This window comes from Phaenicophaeus curvirostris, chromosome Z, assembly GCF_032191515.1.
Source record: "Phaenicophaeus curvirostris isolate KB17595 chromosome Z, BPBGC_Pcur_1.0, whole genome shotgun sequence".
Classification (NCBI taxonomy): Eukaryota; Metazoa; Chordata; class Aves; order Cuculiformes; family Cuculidae; genus Phaenicophaeus; species Phaenicophaeus curvirostris.
In genome coordinates this window covers 49,011,488-49,029,299 of record NC_091431.1, presented here as the reverse complement: position 1 = coordinate 49,029,299, position 17,812 = coordinate 49,011,488, and the positions used below count along the sequence as shown (strand labels likewise).

Here is a 17,812-nt window from a genome sequence, read left to right as displayed (position 1 = left end):
TCTTGACATCAACAGTCAAGCCAAAACAGTTACATCAAACTCTTATTGCCCTATGTAACTGTAATCCATTGACAGGCACACACATCTTCAAGAAGTCCAGTCCTCCATAAATGATTAAGATTTAAAGTTGTGCTGGCAAAGAAAGAAGCCAAAGGAGTCTTCCTTTAATCTCCACATGACTTAAAATCCTTACAAGCCACAATAAATCATCATCGTCAGCAGCCACAGTTAGACACAGGATATAATAATTACTCATTCTGTAGCAGCCAGCAGTATCTTCTTGGAGTGGAAGAAGTGAGAGTGCCAAATAAAGTCTGATCACAATATGGTACATTAGCCATTATCAGTATAAACTCCAGCACAAAAATACTAAGCAGTGCTACAAGGAAAAGCATTAGTCCTTTAGAATGCTTGGTGTCAATTATAAAAGGGTCAAGGCAACAGCTTCAATTTAACCCCGCACAGATACAGATACTATTATGTTCCTTGTGTCAGAAATAGGCAGATTAGCCAGCTGGTTTAGATAAAAATCAAGGTCACATTAAAGTGAAACTTCCAACACCATTTTCTTCACAAAATATCCTACAATATGGAGCAGCATGAAACATCTTAAAGTCCATTCCTCTGTCAAGATAACAGAAAAAACTGTTCTTCACAGCAAATGTTTATCCCCCAGACTTGCAACAAAAATTCCGTAGGGTTCATAGCGGAAGTTGAATCTTGATATATGCAAAAGAAATCATACAACTAGAAAGAAGAAAGAATAAAACCAAATGGCAAAACCATCACCATACTGAGATATGGCAAAAATAAACCACGAAGAAGGACTTTTTGCTTAACAAGCACCAACCACTTGAGCTGGAAGCAGCGAGGAATCTGATACTCAGGCACTTAAAAATAAGAACCAAAAAACCCACCACAACAAACCCAAAGCACACCATAGTCAAAATATTAGGCTGAGAAAAAAATTCTTAACATGACTGCACACGGACGTTTATGGAATCCAGGGTGCTCAACAACTTCACTGCTACACTGCCAGAAGACAGTAATATAAGTCTGGATGGAGTTCTTGCTGTAATACTAAGATTACAGGCAGATGGCTTAGGAGCTGAGTAAGATACTCCTTAGTCTTCATAGATTCTGTGATAACTTCTGTCAGCCATATGTTTCAGCCACCAAAAAAGATCACAGTCTTGCCTCCTTCTATTTCAGTTAACCTGAAGAATAGAGAATTGACAAGAACACATTGTACAAGAAAAAGCTGGGAAGTGAAGCAGATCTCTGGCATTTGACATCATCTTTGATACTAAATTAGTTCATCAGTGGAAGATTCCCCTCTCACATTGCCTGACTTTATATAAATCATCTCATATCTTTTGGTTCTGAGTAAACTTCAATTCTGTTGCAAGACTCCAATACTCATTCCAGATTTTAATGGTTTACAGAGCAAATGGATGCTTACCAACATTTGCCACCCAGACAGAGCCTTGGTGGGCACATGCAGCAACCCAAACACTGGGCTGCAGGCAGTGCCCTCCTCCCACACTGACTCACGCTACTGGTACTGGCTTCACTCGTGGATGCTGTGCTCATGTGGGGGAAATCTTCCGCTTGGTGGCAGAGCTGAGGGAGGAAGTAACTGGACTAAGGACTATCAGGGAGTGTGAGAGGGAAACAGATCAGTGGAGCAGCGCCCTCTCACAAACTCAACAGGCTGCTGGAGCTAGTGTGGCTGAGCACCACTCACCTGCCAACTACAAGACTGGGGGAATAAGAGATGGGGAATGGCAGCAAGTTCCTGCCCGGCACAGGAAGCCTGCTGCCCCACTCAGATAACAAACCCCTAGATTCCCCTGAAAAATAAATATGAAGTGCTGCAAGTGGAATCCATCCCTAACGACAAAGAGGATGGCTCCTACAGCCTAGAAACATTCCCTAGGCTGCGTCATCCTCAAACAACCATAAAAATGTCCTCTGTGAAAAGGAAGAGGAGAGCGATTCTCTTGGGGGATTCCCTTCTAAAGGGAACAGAGGGACGTATCTGCAGACCAGACCCACTCCACAGGAGGTCTGCTGCTTACCTGGGGCATCAGTGAAGGATGTCACTAGAAAACTCCCTTCCTTCGTGAAAGAGACAGATTATTACCCTCTGCTAGTATTTCAAATTGGCAACAATGACACACAGCACTGGAAACTGAGAGCAATTAAGAGGGACTTCAGGGCTCTGGGGCGCAAGTAGTGTTTAGCTCCATTCCAACGCTATGGAATGAGGAACAAGAGGTCAAAAAAAATCACTTGATTAATACCTGGCTCCAAACCCGGTGTGAGGAGAAAAACTTTGGGTTCTTTGATCGTGGAGTGGCCCACACACCTCCAGGCTTCCTTACTAGGGATGGGGCACGCTTGTCTCCTAGGGGTACTAAAGTCCTCACTAAAAATCTAGCAGGGCTCATAAATAGAACTTTAAACTAGACATGAAGGGGGAGGAAGCCAGGCTAGTCAAGACCAAGCCTGGAAGTGGAACTCCAGTGACTGAGAGATGGTGTGCTGGCAAGGACCACCAGTACATCACCACAGAGCGAGTGGGAGCGAGTACATCTGGTGACAGAAAGGATGAAACTGGCACTGATGGGTTAGATATTCCAAGGACCAGTCAATTGGGAATGAACACTATTCCCTTTATGAGAGCTGAGGGTTCACCAGCCCTGCTGAAGTGCATTTACACCAATGCACGCAGCATGGGCAATAAGCAGGAGGAACTGGAAGTTATTGTAGGGCAAGGAGACTATGACGTAGCTGCCATCATAAAAACTTGGTGGGACAACTCATATAACCGGAGTGCAGCCATGGCGGGGTATAAACTCTTCAGACAGCACAGGAAGTGTAGGAGAGGTACTGAAGTCCAGGAAGATACATCCACAGCCTTTCCCTCATCCAGCAGCTGAGTCAGTTTGTCATAGAAGGCGATCAGGTTAGTGATCAGAGGAGCCCACAAGAAGGCAGATATTGTGATGGGAGTCTGTTATAGACCACCCAGCCAAGAAGAAGCTTATGAGCTCTTCTATAAACAAATGCGAGTAATCTCAAGATCACTAGCTCTTGTCCTTGTGGGAGTCTTCAGTCTTCCGGATGTCTGCTGGAAGTACAACACAGCAGAAAGGAAGCAGTCTGGGAGGTTCCTGGAGTGCGTGGAAGACAACTCCCTCACACAACTGGTGAGTGAGCCAACGAGGGAAGGTGCCCTCCTGGACCTATTGTTTGTGAACAAGAGAAGGCCTTGTGGGGGATGTTGGAGGACGCCTGGGACAAAGCAATCATGAGACGGTAGAATTTTCAGTTCTAGGTGAGATGAGGAGGCAGATTAGCAGAAGAGTCACATTAAACTTCCAGAGGGCAGACTGTGGACTGTTCAGAAGAATGGTTGGCTAAGTCCCATGGGAGACAGTCCTTAAGGGCAAGGGAGCCCACAAGGGCTGGGTGCTCTTCAAAAAGGAAATCCTAGCAGCTCAGGAGCAAGCTGACCCCATAAGGCCCAACTAGAGTTCAGACTGGCCAAGTCTGTGAAAGATAACAAAAAATCTTCCTATAAATACATTAACAATAAAAGGAGGACTAGGGAGACCATACAGTCCCTATTGGATGTAAATGGAACAAATGTGACAAGGGATGAGGACGAGGCTGAGGTACTTAATGCCTTCTTTGCCTCAGTCTTTAATTGTAAAGAAAGTTGTTCCCCCTGTGTACAAACCCAGGAGTTAGAGGAGCAAAATGAGGCTCCTGTTATTCAAGAGGAGGTGGTTAGAGACTTACTTGCCCAGCTAGACACCCACAAGTCTATGGGGCCAAATGGGATCCACCCAAGGGTATTGAAGTAGCTGGCAGATGTGCTTGCCGAACCCCTTTCCATCATCTTCCAGTGATCCTGAATGACTGGGGGAGTCCCACTGGACTGGAGGCTGGCTGATGTTGTGCCCATCTACAAAAAGGGTCAGAGAGAGGACCCAGGGAACTACGGGCCTGTCAGTCTGACTTCACTGATGGGAAAGTCATGGAGCAGGTGATCTTGAGTGCTATCATGAAGCACATGCAAGAGAACCGGGTGATCAGGCCCAGTCAACACAGGTTCACAAAAGGCAGGTCTTGCCAAACTAACCTGCTCACCTTCTGTGACAAAGTGACCCATCTACTGGACGAAGGAAAGGCTGTGGATGCATCTTCTTGGACTTCAGTAAAGCCTTTGACACAGTTTCTCACAGCATTCTGCTTCGGAAACTGTCAGCCTCTGGACGGGACAGGCACACACTCTCCTGGGTGGAAAACTGGTTGGATGGCCAGGCCCAGAGAGTGGTGGGAAATGGCGCTAAATCCAGCTGGAGGCCAGTGACAAGTTGGGTTCCCAGGGCTCAGTGCTGGGTCCAGCCCTGTTCAATGTCTTTATCGATGACCTGGATGAAGGCATCGAGTGCACCCTTAGCAAGTTTGCGGATGACACTAAGCTGGGTGGAAGTGCCGATCTGCTGGAGGGTAGGGAGGCTCTGCAAAGGGATCTGAACAGGCTGGACCGCTGGACTGAGACCAACAGCATGAGGTTTAACAAGGCCAAATGCCGGGTCCTGCACTTGGGGCACAACAACCCTATGCAGTGCTACAGACTAGGACAAGTCTGTCTCGAAAGCTGCCCAGAGGAGAAGGATCTGGGGGTGTTGGTTGACAGCGACTGAACATGAGCCAGCAGTGTGCCCAGGTGGCCAAGAAGGCCAATGGCATCTTGGCTTCTATCAGAAACAGCGTGACCATTCTCCCTCTGGACTCGGCACTGTTGAGACCGCTCCTTGAATCCTGTGTTCAGTTCTGGGCCCCTCACCACAAGAAGGATGTTGAGGCTCTGGAATGAGTCCAGAGAAGAGCAATGAAGCTGGTGAAGGGGCTGGAGAGCAGGTCTTATGAGGAGTGGCTGAGAGAGCTGGGGTTGTTTAGCCTGGAGAAGAGGAGGCTGAGGGGAGACCTCATTGCTCTCTACAACTACCTGAAAGTAAGTTGCAGAGAGGTGAGAGCTGGCCTCTTCTCCCAAGTGAGAGGTGATGAGATGAGGGAATGGCCTTGACCTCTGCCAGAGGAGATTTAGGCTGGATAGCAGAAAAAAAAAAAATTATGGAAAGGATCACTGGGCACTGGAAAAGGCTGCCCAGGGAGGTGGTTGAGTTACCTTCCCTGGAGGTGTTTAAAGGACAGATGGATGAGGTGCTGAGGGGCGTGGTTTAGTGGTTGATAGGAATGGTTGGACTTGATGATCCTGTAGGTCTTTTCCAACCTAGTAATTCTATAATTCTGTGATTTTGCATTTCAGTTACTTTAGGGCTACTGCAGTGATTTTAAAAAGTAGAGTCTGTCTTCAAATAGACATATTTCCTCTAATGAGGGTTTGTATGACATGGGGAGCATATGTGAAAGCAATAAATCTCTTGTAGCTCACATTCAAGCTCAGCTGAGAATTTGTTTCACCATGTCTTTTCTTCCCCTCTTCCTCAGAATGCAACTTCCTAGATTGCTAAAAGAACTGAGTGACCGGGACGAGGTCAGCAAGTATCCATTCATGGATTGTGACATAATGATGGTGAGCATAACAGGGCTACATTTTGCCCTACTGCTCCTGTGATACTGGCAACTTTAAATGTTAAGGTGAGACTTTTTCTGAAGCAAAACTACTGTCTGTTGATTTCAGTATTAAAGCTGTTAAGTCCTTTTCAGAAATAAGCTGTTATTCTGCGCGTTTTAATTAGTGATCTAATAAGAAATGTAATAAAAATCATAACTAGTGTCCCTGTTGTGCATTGAGATTCCCGATCCATTAACAAGACATTGGCTATTTCTTAAAAGAGCTAAAAGAAAAAACGCAGTGATCCCACTAGAACAGTAGGGAATGAGAAGATGAACAATTTCTTCTGTCCTAATATATAAGACTAGAGAAACCTTCACAAGCTTCCAAGCAGAAAAAGATCCTACTTCTTCTTTATTTACGCTGGACTTACATAACCTGAGGTGTACTACTTTTAACTTAAACTGGAATAATTTACAATCATGTCAGAGGAAAGACTGATGTTGTTTCAAAACACTTGGTGCATCCAAATACATAAAAAAAAGCCTTGAAAATAGTGGCTACTCTGAAATTAATCGGTGTTCAACTGACTCAACTGAGTCATGGGAAATAATCTGACACAACTGTTTAAGCTTAGAAACCTCTGTAAGACACCAAAACAAAGCTGGAAATGTTTTGCTGATGCCAAGCATTGCATATTTGGTGACTAATAAGTAGCAACAGATATGTTTCTGAAGATGGTATCATAACTATAACTGAGCTGTGGACAACACGGAAATAGTTTGAACTGCCAACCAACATTAGCTTGTTGGTCAGTTATGGAAGAGTCTGCATTCTAACTAATAAAGACCACAGGTCAATCAGAATGCCAAAATTTGAACATTTCTAGAGGCTTGAAAAACCACAAAAAGTTTAAAGAACTAACTCTCTGGTTTCACTCCTACTTTCAGCTTCTGTACGATATCCCCCCCCAAATGGTTGTCTCAGCACTTTCCCCCTCTAATGCTACTTAATGTATCATCTCACTCATTAAACATACCTTTCTGAAACCTGAAAAATTAACAGCTCATCTCACACAATAGCCTTTCTCTTACTCAGCTTCAAAGAGCTTTCAGCATCAACACATCATCAAAACTTTTTCAACGTCAACACACCAAGAAAGTTCATAATGGAGTGGACTAATGAAAACTGCTGTCCAGATCAAGTTTAAGTTCACTCAACACAAAACTTTCACATCAAATCCACACCACCACTTTGGAACCCAGTAATAGTTTATAAAGAGATATTCCAAATATTGCTTGCAGACCTAGATGAATCATTACTGCCATGATTACTAGTAAATAAATTAACATCTGTGCAGACTTCTGTTGAAGCAAAAACTTGTGAGGCGGCGCGGGCAGGACCTTCTTCCATAGTAATGTTCCATGCCAAAGTAAAGTACTCCGAGTGACTAAGTATCACATGAACCAGGCCAAGAGCTCAAGACAGAGCAGCATCTCTGCAACTGGTTTATAAAAATACAAAGCGTTTTGGAAAAAAATTTAAAAGACCATCCTTAAAGCCTATGACAAAGGCAGTACTAAAATAGTGTTCTCAACCCCAACTCATTCACCTGCAGAACAAAAGTTCATCTCAAGCATTCTGATACTTGACTGTCATAGCCTGAACCCCGGCCATGATCAATCCAGTGAGATAACATCCTGTTTAGACTAAAGACTAGAGTTCCCACATTAGGATAGAGTGAAGAATCAAGTCACTAAAACACAATCCAAGACCAGAACCACAAAGGCTTTGTTTATCTGCAACAAGATAGATGACTACAGCTACACAGGCCAGCAGAAAGCCACCAGGACCATTATGCATTTCTCAGTATTTTTCCCATCAGCCTAGGTCCTGCCAAGAACACAGTGGACAGGGGAGAGGGAGACAAATGCACAACTTGTACAGAAACTGTAGACAAACTAACCACGTCCTCTGTCTCTTGTCTAAGATGGATAAACGTAGATCTGGGAAAAGAAACGTGTTTTGGAATAAGGATAGACATTCTCAATCTTACCTACAATGGGTATCATATCAGTAGTTCTCTTCTTTTTTCACTACATAAACAGGCATCAGCCATGTTAAATCTTAGCTAAGAAGCAGTAACTTTTGACACCACTTCTGTTCTTGCAACTCTTACATAAAACACCTACCAAGGAGAAGGCCAAATTAGGCCAAGTAGAATGCCACAGTAATTCTGATCCCACATAAAGACAGCTTCTCCTGGTTTGTTCAGAGGTGTGAAGACTACAGTCTGAATGGATACACGTAAAAACACAGCAGGACTAGTCTGCAGAGATTACAAAGCCTCAATTTAGTTCAGCCCAAGAGCTGAACAGAAAATAGTACCAGAAGACAACACAGTAATCTTCGCTGATGCAAGTAAACCCCGCCATCTCATATGGTGACACAATCTTGCATTAATAAAATATTACGGCAGGGATTATAACAGTCATAGCACCCAACGCTCCCCAGCTGATGTCAATGGACATCTTTTGATAATTTAGCACAAGCCAGATCCACCTCTCATTCACAAAACTCAGAACGGTATATGAGATACAGCACAGTGTTAACTCCAGGTTAAAAATAATAAGAAAACACCCAGGAATTTAGTAAGCCCTACAAAAGGAAAAGACAGCTGAATTAAGAAGGATGCTATTTTTGTCAGTCCAAAAATTGGATCTTATAACATTCATTTACAGAAGGTAGAAACACTTCTGGGAATTTCATCATTGTGGTCAGGAAGGTCAAAAGCAAACTCAGAACTTCCGTCTATGGTAGGAATTACACATATTTTAGCACATACAGGTCCTTCCTCTGACCTGCCTCATGCTTCAGATGTCTCGGACAACTGCCTCAGCGTACCTTAATTAGAGGCTAGAACTGGCCTCAGCAAGATAGCAAGGAGCATGAAATTACAACATTTTCTTGTATTTTCCTTCAAGACAACAGATTTGGACTACAGAAGGAAAAACATGAACAAGGAAAGGAGAATGCAGATGCATGACTTGGTATTAAGAAAGGAAGCTGCAGGCAGGCAAAGCAAGTAACAACAGAGGCAAAGCCAATTCTCCTTTCCAGCACTAGACTCCTGCAGTAAACCACACACAGGATAGAGAAGGTGATCCAAGAAGCAGAAGCAACATGCGCTCTCCAGAAAACAACTAAGAAACAAGACAAAAGCCTAAAAATCTGAACTCAGCTCAGAGGACACCAGGAAAAAAAACACAAAGCCAACACTAAGGTAGGCAGTGCTACTACATCTGTGAGATTCTATACACAGAATCACTAGGTTGGAAAAGACCTCTTAGATCATCGAGTCCAACTATTCCAATCAACCACTAAACCATGCCCTTCAGCGCCTCATCCACCTGCACTGACCTATCTTTTAAATACCTCCAAGGACGGTGACTCAACCACCTCCCTGGGCAGCCTGTTCCAGAGCCCAATGACCCTTTCCGTGAAAAATTTTTTCCTGATGTCAAGCCTGAATCTCCCCTGCCAGAGCTTGAGGCCATTCCCTCCCATCCTGTCCCCTGTCACTTGCGAGAAGTGGCCAGCTCCCTCCTCGCTACAACCTCCTTTCAGGTAGTTGCTGCGACTGATAAGGTCTCCCCTTCAGCCTCCTCTTCTCAAGACTAAACAACTCCTGTTCCCTCATAAGACATACCTGCCAAGCAAAGAAGGAACAGCTATGCTAACAAGAGCGTGAATAATATTTTCATTTACAGATAAATTAGTAAAGCCAAGCTTCTTTCTTTCAGGTATTTTTTAGTTAATCTGGACTCCATCCTACCCAACTAAGGAAGATGTCTGAGCACCAGGTCTCCTGGGAATAAAATTCTAGAGACCTATACTCCAGTCTTTAATGGCTTTGGATCATATTTTATTCCGTTAGTCTGCCTACTGCCTGACTTCCAAGACTGGATGCCGTTTCCTCAACATTTTTTATATTCTGTCATACTTGTAACTGCAGTTCACCCAGATTCACAAGGCTATAATTAGAAACGCACACTAGTTAAGAGAAAAAAATGAAAAAGACAGGATATGTTTAAAGCTAGGGCAAGTGTATGCCATAGCTGCAAGCCATGCCATTATTTTCACTGATAAATGGTAACAGGGCAATACCTGTTTCCAGGAAGACCTGAGTTTTACAAGCTTTGATAGCTTAACAAGGCCCACAGAATTTTAAAACAAAACTTAGAAAACCACTATACACATGCAGAAGTACCACAATAGCCCTAAAACCAGCAAGCCACAAGCGTTCAGACACAGAAGCCTGATGAAGCTACCACTGGAGGGAGAAAGAACTATCAAACCTAGCTCTGCCTTAATTTTTACTGAATAAGTTGCCAGTGATGCTAGAACCTTATTTTCATGGCTCCTTCTGCTGGGACAATACAGCCATAATAAAACCCAACTTTCACCAATCAGACTAGTTCTTTCCTCTAATAAACAAACTTGGCAAGGCTGTAGGACAGACCACCAACAGAACCCTCTTCAGAAGAAGGAAAGACTACCTTCCCAATTGTACTGAAGACAGTTATCTGTTAAGCCCATCACATTTTCCCCTACTGGCCCAAAAGAGGATGCAAGGGTACTGAAGCTACTGAAGAGCAGTTCTAAGTCTCTTCATCTTGCTTGGCGGGGACTAATGAGGGACAATGGAGGGTTGGTAGTTGAATTTCAAGTAAATCCAATTAAGAGTCATCAATCATCCCTGGTCAGTCCTACCCAAACAAGGTAACAGAATATTTAGAACTCAGCAAATATTACATAAAGTATCAACAGTGGATTCAGTTGTGGCACCCTCAATATTCTGCAAGTTTCCTGAACTAGAAATACAAAGTTAAAAAACAATTGCTTTGGACAAAAGCTTATTACTCTAAAAATTAAAGTCATCGATGCAGGAGAAGAGCATCTTTCAAGCAACAGCCGCTTCTCAGCAGTCTCACAAAAGACTGACGATCTCAAACATCTCTTCTAAGAAGTTAACTTGCTACTTCCCCATAGCTCCCCCCTTAAACCTGCCAGATCCTAGTATTTCTTCCTTGGATAAAACAGCTTTATACAATCATTTTGCAATAGTTACCATCTCCTGCTCTTCATCCAATCCACACAGACTGATGTGCGTAAGTATTAACAAGGGTAAAAGAAGACTATTGGATAACCTAAGGAGATCTGTTGGAAACAGATCCTGACTCACTGCTAAACATGCATCCATATCTAGAACCTCAAGCAGTAAGCAGAATGAAGAAGGGGAAATAAGCAAAAAATTGGGACAAAAAAAATGTGGAACACCCTTCTTTTTGCATTTTTTGTACAGATTCCAGATCCTACTAATAAATTCGGTTTGCTTTATATTTTCTGCCAATGGTATAAAGCACATGGTGTATCTACACTGACACCCTGCTCAAAAATATAATATCCTAGCCAATTCAGGTCTTGAAGGCTCTTTTCCTTTCAAACTGGAGATGTTCCCCCAAAGCCTTGCAGATGATCAGGAGACTTCCTACACAGACCACACAAAAACACTGGGACACAGTACAGCCTTCAAATATGAAAATATACCTTCTTTCTCCTCTCCATTTCCTTTGTCCCAAAGTAAGCTGACAGCACAATTAAACACCAGTTAAACCTCACAATAAATATTCTCGGTGATTCTTTCAGTGTTACAGGGCCACATGTAACTAAAATCTAATTCAAAGGAAAAGTGCAAGCATCAGACATCCAGAGGTGAAACATCAGAAGGCAGAAAGAGCACTGACAGCAGGAAACTCAGGCAAAAAACCCAGAAAACAACCCAAGCAACTGAACACATTACAAACATATGCAAAGAAGCCTGATGTGCTAAAATGGATCTTGAAACAGATTTATTTCACTGTCAAAGACCTCATAAATGAGTAGCTGTAGAACACATAAAAGACAATCTTCCACTCACTGTGATTATTACTAAGAATTGCCTGAATTTAATAACTGGTGGAGGCTACATAGTATGCCACACAATTTGGACTAATGTCCATAAAAGTAAGAAAACAGTAAGTAGCCAGCTGATTTCTAACTAGATTTTACTAGAATTAAGACTTCAGAACAAAGATTCTGACATATATCATCTTCAGACAACTCTATCTTCAAACTATTTAACAGTCTCATTACTAGGGAGATCATTATCATAACTGATTTTAGCAGCATGTTTTATAATATGTATAGTCAGTACTCATCAAGGTTATTCCACAGTATCACTGCAGTCAGATAGAAGTATGATGCTACAACACTTCTGGGAAGACTTCATACGACATTTAGAACGGAATCTATTCCAAGGCTGAAACTACAAGCACCAATAAGTTATTGGATTTTTTTCCAGAAATACTCCTGAGACAATAAATGAGTTCTGCATGACCATGGAGCTCAACCAAGTAGCAAACTCACAACAGGCATCAGCTTTCTATTTCTTTCAAGCTAAATAAATTAAAAAAAAGGAGAAGTAGAATAAAACAGTTGGTATTTCGAGAACTTACCTTCAGACTTCAACTTTGTCAGAACAAAAATCAGGTAGTTGTTGAAATCTGGATACTGGTTGAGTTGTTCTAGTTTCTGAAGAGAGAAGCTGTTAAGGAAAGTTGAATCTCCACACATGGAATGTACGGCTTTCTTGATACAAAGATTATTAAGCAAGTTGTGCACTGCTATGTCACTTGAACCAGCTGTACAGCTTTTGAAAATTTTCTTACTGAAGTGATAGCTTTTAGTCATGGGAAAAATAAATCCAGAGACACAGAAATTAACAGATCCTTAAAAATACTTAGGAACTGACTTAAAACCAAAAATCTTCCTTTGTACAGCTTTGGATTTCAATATTTATATCTAGAAGCCCACCAAACCTAAGAAACCCACTGAGATAAAACCCCACAGTATATCTTTTTTTATCCTCCACAATAAATAAAAGCAGCTCAGCATTAAAATATAACAGTTATGATTTTGATAAGCTGTGCATTTTCATATTAGACATACTTCCTTATGATGATAACTAGCCACAGCCTAACCTTTCAACAATGATAACCTGTTTAACTGCAAATGCACAGATAGTTGTACCAGTAAGTTCACAAAACAACCAAAATGACAAAACGCTCCTTAACTGCAGGAAGAATGATTATGTTCCGCAACAGTTGTAAAGGTATGTAGCTGTTTTGCTGAGAATTTGTAATTACTTCTGCCTCAAATTTGCCAGTATACTGCCACTGCTGGGCTACAGCAGTCATTTTGCATTCCTCTTGTACCCTCAGAGAAATTGTGCAGCCACCGATTAGGTTAGGAAAGCTCAAATCCAGACAGAATTAAATCTGACCAAGGATGCCAAGAACAACAAGAAAAGCTTCTATAGTTATGTCAGTGATAAAAGGAAGCCTAAGGAGAATGTGGACCTTCTCTAGAAGGAGACAGGACACCTGGTCACCCAGGATATGGATAAGGCTGAGATACTTACTGGCTTTTTTGCCTCTTTCTTCACAGGCAAGGACTCAAGCCAGACTGCCAAAATTGCAGAAGGCAGAGGCAGGGACTGGGAGGCTGAAGAACCACCCACTGTAGGACAGAACAGGTGTGAGATCACCTAAAAGTGCAGAAGTCTGCGGATCTCATCATATACACCTGCAAGTCCTGAGAGAACTGTCAGATGAAGCTGGTAAACCACTATCTAGTCATCATATTCGAGAAATCGTGGCAGTCCATTGAAGTTTCAACTGCCTGGAAAAGAGGAAACATACCCCCCATTTTTGAAAAAGGAAAAAAAGAAGACTCTGGGAACTACAGGCCACTCAGCCTCACCTCTGTGCCTAGCAAGATCACAAGCAGGTCCTCCTGGGCACTCTGCTGGGGCACGTGCAAAGTAAGAAGGCAACTAGAGACAGACAAAATGGCTTCACCAAGGGCCAATCACGCCCTACAAATACGATGGCTTTCTATGGTAGGGGTACAGCAGCGGCAAATAAGGGAAGAGCAATTGACATCATCTACCCAGACTTGTGGAAAACATTACACACTGTCCTGCATGACATTCTTGTCTCCCAAACTGGAGAGACATGATGGACGGACCACTTGTGGATAAGGAACTGGCTCGATGGTTGCACTCAGTTATGGTCAATGGCTCAAAAACCAAGTAGAGACTGGTGACAAGCAGCATTCTTCAGGGGTCAGTACTGGGAATGGTGTTGGCAGGAAGTCCACTGCCAACACAAAGCTGTGAGGTACAGTCAACATGCTGGAGGGAAGGGAAGTCCTCCAAAGAGACCTTGACAGTCTTAAGAGGTGGGCCTATACGAAACTCATGAAGCTCAGCAAGGCTAAGTGCGAGGTCCTGCACCTGGGCCAGGGCAATCCCAAGCACAAACACAAGCTGAACAGAGAATGGACTGGAAGTAGCCCCAAAGAGAAGGACTTGGGGGTGCTGGTGCATGATAAGCTCAACACGAGCTGACAATATGCACTTGCAGCCCAGAAAGCTAGCCATATCCCAGGCTGCATCCAAAGCAGTGGGTCCATCAGGGCAAGGGAGGCGACTGTCATGCTCTAGTCTGCTCTCGTAACACCTCACTTGGAGAGCTGCGTTCCATTCTGGAGTACTCAGCACAGGAAGGACATGGATCTGTTGAAGAAAGTCCAGAGGACCACCACAAAGATTAATCAGGTGACTGGAGCACCTCTGCTATGTAGACAGGCTGAGAGAGTTGGGGTTGTTCAGCCTAGAGAAGAGAAGGCTCCAGGGAGACTTTACTGCAGCCTTCCAGTACTTACAGAAAGCCTATAGGAAAGCTGAGGAGATGCTCTTTATCAGGGAGTGCAGTGATATTACGAGGTGGAACAGTTTTAAGCTGGAAGAGGTTGGATTTCGATTGGGTATTAAATTTTTTCTGTAAGAGTGGTGAAGCACTAGAACAGGTTGCCCATATTAGCCATGGAAGTTCCATTCCTGAAGGCGTTCAAGGACAGGCTGGATGAGGCTTTGAGCAACCTGGTCTAGTGGGTGATCTGTCTGCCCATGGCAGGGTGTCTGAAACTGGATGAACTTTAAGGTCCTTTCCAACCCAAAACATGTGATGATTCTATTCTCAGTACAGTCTGGTACTAACAGGTACTGTGATCAACAATATTTTAAATCAGTGCAGTGTTACCTCTAAGTTACTAAATCTACTAGTTACAACGGCACGGCAAACAGTCAGGACATTTAACAAAAAAAATTTTTTACAAGATTATTTTTTCCATAAGCGTTTTCTTTACTTGCTTTTTAGCTAAAACTCTAAACATTCAAAATAGCTAACCCCAAGCCAAACACATGTACATTAGGACTTGATGGCGTGGTTCTAAGGAACCTGTTTCCTTCCAATACCCAACAGCCAGTGTCACAATCATAAACTACATTTTTGGATATTTAGGCTGTTTGCATCAAGGAGGAGCTTTGCTAGAGAAGCCTGCCCTCTTCCCACTTAATAAGAGAGCAAAGCTAACATAGCCACAAGCTTCTTTGCTGTGAAATACATTGGAGATGAAACATAAATAGGAGGCTGGTCAAGGCAAGTGAAAACAATATAGAACACAATACATGGCCCCTAGAAATGAAAAAACACATACCCAATGATTGTTGTCAAAGGTGTGAAGCCAAAAAATTCTTCAGGAACAGCCAAGAAGCCAAGTGGCAAATTTCAGATTTTTTTTGTGCTTCTCCAATCTTCAAAAACCAAGCTAAACTTTACTAATAACTATAAATTCCAATGGATTAAGGAGGAAGCAGCAGTAGAAGTGAGCAGAAAGAACTGGAAAAGCAATATTTAATAGAAACTTAATGAGAAAACAATCTGTCTAGGAATCAAATAATAGCTTATAGGCCATATTTTCTTAACAATTTCACTCACTTTAATTTTTTCTTTTTTACTCCAAGAAACACCTAGTATCTCCATCTGAAAAACACCTGAAGCCTTGTCAATTCATGACTGTGTTTAACATGTGTTTAAAGGGTTTTGGCAAATGTATAATCCACACATACTTGAGTTCTAAGCACCCAAATGTGCCAAAGCAGTGTCATAAAGAAAGAGCATGACAAAATCAACACACTGACAATCTTACAAAAAAATATGGACTGAGAGTACTTTAAATTTGAAACCATTAATCACCACCCTGCTTGAACATGCTACTAAATAACATTCTACCACATAACAGCCATCAGAGGGTTTTTTTGGAAACAGTCTCAAGGATATTTAAAAGAAAAATTACATTACATGGCCTGCTAAATTGTATTAGAACATTTTTTCCAAACTGATTTATAATACAACAGTAAAAATGTGCGGCTTCTCTAACCTTTACAAGGGAACATATGAGGGCCTCCTCTATCTCAGCACAGCAGGGAGTAACCACTACCATTTAAAAAGAATTTCAAACATTAGTTAACAGTAGTTTTGTTAATTTCTACGCAACTTCAAGTCAGGCAGCATCACCTACATTGCCCATCCTGCACGTATGCTGCTATTTTTCAATAAATAAACCATATGTTAAGTTACTTGAACCAGTGCCTTACAATGCAATTTTAAATTAATGCCATATCATAAACACTCTTACTAGAAATATTTCAGCATTTTAAGTACTAAGGAGGACCAGTTTAAGTCTGGGGCGTTATCAGAACATTTTACTTAAGTCAGACACTTCTGTTTAGGATTTTTCAAAGGCAGCACCTTAAAGGCATTAAACACATCTGCAAGAAAAACACAATTGAGATGAAAAGTACCCTCATCTTTCAGATAAGAAGAGAAGCCTTCCCAAGCTACGTGTTAGGAAAGCCTAGAAGTGGCGAAAATTCGGCTCCAAGCTAAACTCCTAAAATGATGTAAATAAATACACATACACATGTTCTTAACTGCTTAAATAAATTCTGTTGCTTTCGGTCAAGCCCTTCAAGCAAATGATTTAAATAAAAAGGGATCAAGACGATAAACTCATATCCTTCACAGAATTTCAGGTCTTCTAGATACTTTAAAGCCCTTATATGGCTTGCTCAAGGAGCAGGAGACAGTAAACGAGGATTTTTTCAAGACCTACGAGTCCCTCGTTCTTAACTTAAAATTCCAGTCTCTCAATCTTTGCTTCCTAAAACCTTGGATTTTACCGCGTCACGAGCAGCGTTTCGGGCTTCCAAGCAAGGACGATCACCCCACAACGCCGCGAGGGCGAGAAGGGCGCGCAGGCGGCGGCGCGGCCCGGATCCACCCCGGGAGGCCGCGGCCCGGCGCCGCTCCCCGCCGAGGCCCGCGGAGCCCGGGCTCTAGAAACAAAAGGAAATGAGCAAAGCGACGGCGGAACGCGGGCCCGCGGCCCCGCGCTCTCAACAGGTGCCCGGGCCCCGCCGGGCCCGCCGCGCCGAGGCCTCCCGCCGCCCGCCGCGCAGGCCGCACTCCCGCCGCCCGCCCCGCAGGCCCCGGGCAAGGATACTTGTTGCACGGCTCGCTGCGTGGTGGTGTCCGGCGACTGGGACTCCTTGAGGAGCTGCAGGATCTGCTGGAGCCCCTGCTCGTCGGGCTTCCACTCGTACTCCATCTTGGCTGACTGGAAAACACCAGAGAGCGGGCGGCCGCGGTCAGCGACGCGGCGGGGTGGGGGGGCGGGGAGGAGGAAAAAAGGCTCGGCCGCGCGCGGAGGGAGACGCCGACCGGCCCCGCGCGGAGGAAGACACAGACCTGCTCCTCCGCCGCCGCGCCGAGCGCACTGACTCACGGCCGAGTCGCGATCCGGCCCGCGAAGCCGCCTCGCGTCCTCCTGGGTCCTTGCGCCGGACACGCCTCCGCCCTGCGTCCCACGCCGCCGGGAGCCTGGGGGCGAGAAAACGCGGGGCCCTCAGTCCGAAAGCGGCCGCTCCCGTCCCAGCCGCCCGCACGGAAACCGCCGGCGGCGAGGGGCGAAGCGGCGGCCCGGCCCCGTGCGGGGAGGGGCGGCGGAAGCGGCGCCGGGGTCGCGAGCGCGGGGTCTGCGGCGCCGCTACGTGATCCGGGCGGGCGCGAGGCTCCCCAGTTCCGCGTGTTGAGGGAGCGGGGCCCGCTGCGCGTGCAGGGGGACGGGAAGGAACCCGAAAGACGCGGCTTGGAATGCCTACTGCGTCTTATCCTTCGGCTCGAAATATATCGGGGAGAATCTCGGGTT

The 17,812-nt window shown here is 44.1% G+C and overlaps 1 protein-coding gene across 1 annotated transcript in view; it reads right to left on the bottom strand.

The window, feature by feature from the left end:
- Positions 1-17,295, bottom strand: part of TNPO1 (transportin 1) — a 59,496-nt gene extending 42,201 nt beyond the window's left edge. Inside the window, exons 1-2 of the mRNA XM_069881129.1 lie at positions 17,108-17,295; positions 12,154-12,229 (exon numbers count right to left, since the gene is read on the bottom strand). Of these exons, the coding sequence (XP_069737230.1) occupies positions 12,154-12,229; positions 17,108-17,212 (181 nt within the window). The 5' untranslated portion in view covers positions 17,213-17,295. The remainder of the gene's footprint in view (positions 1-12,153; positions 12,230-17,107) is intronic.
- Positions 17,296-17,812: the final 517 nt, after the last annotated feature.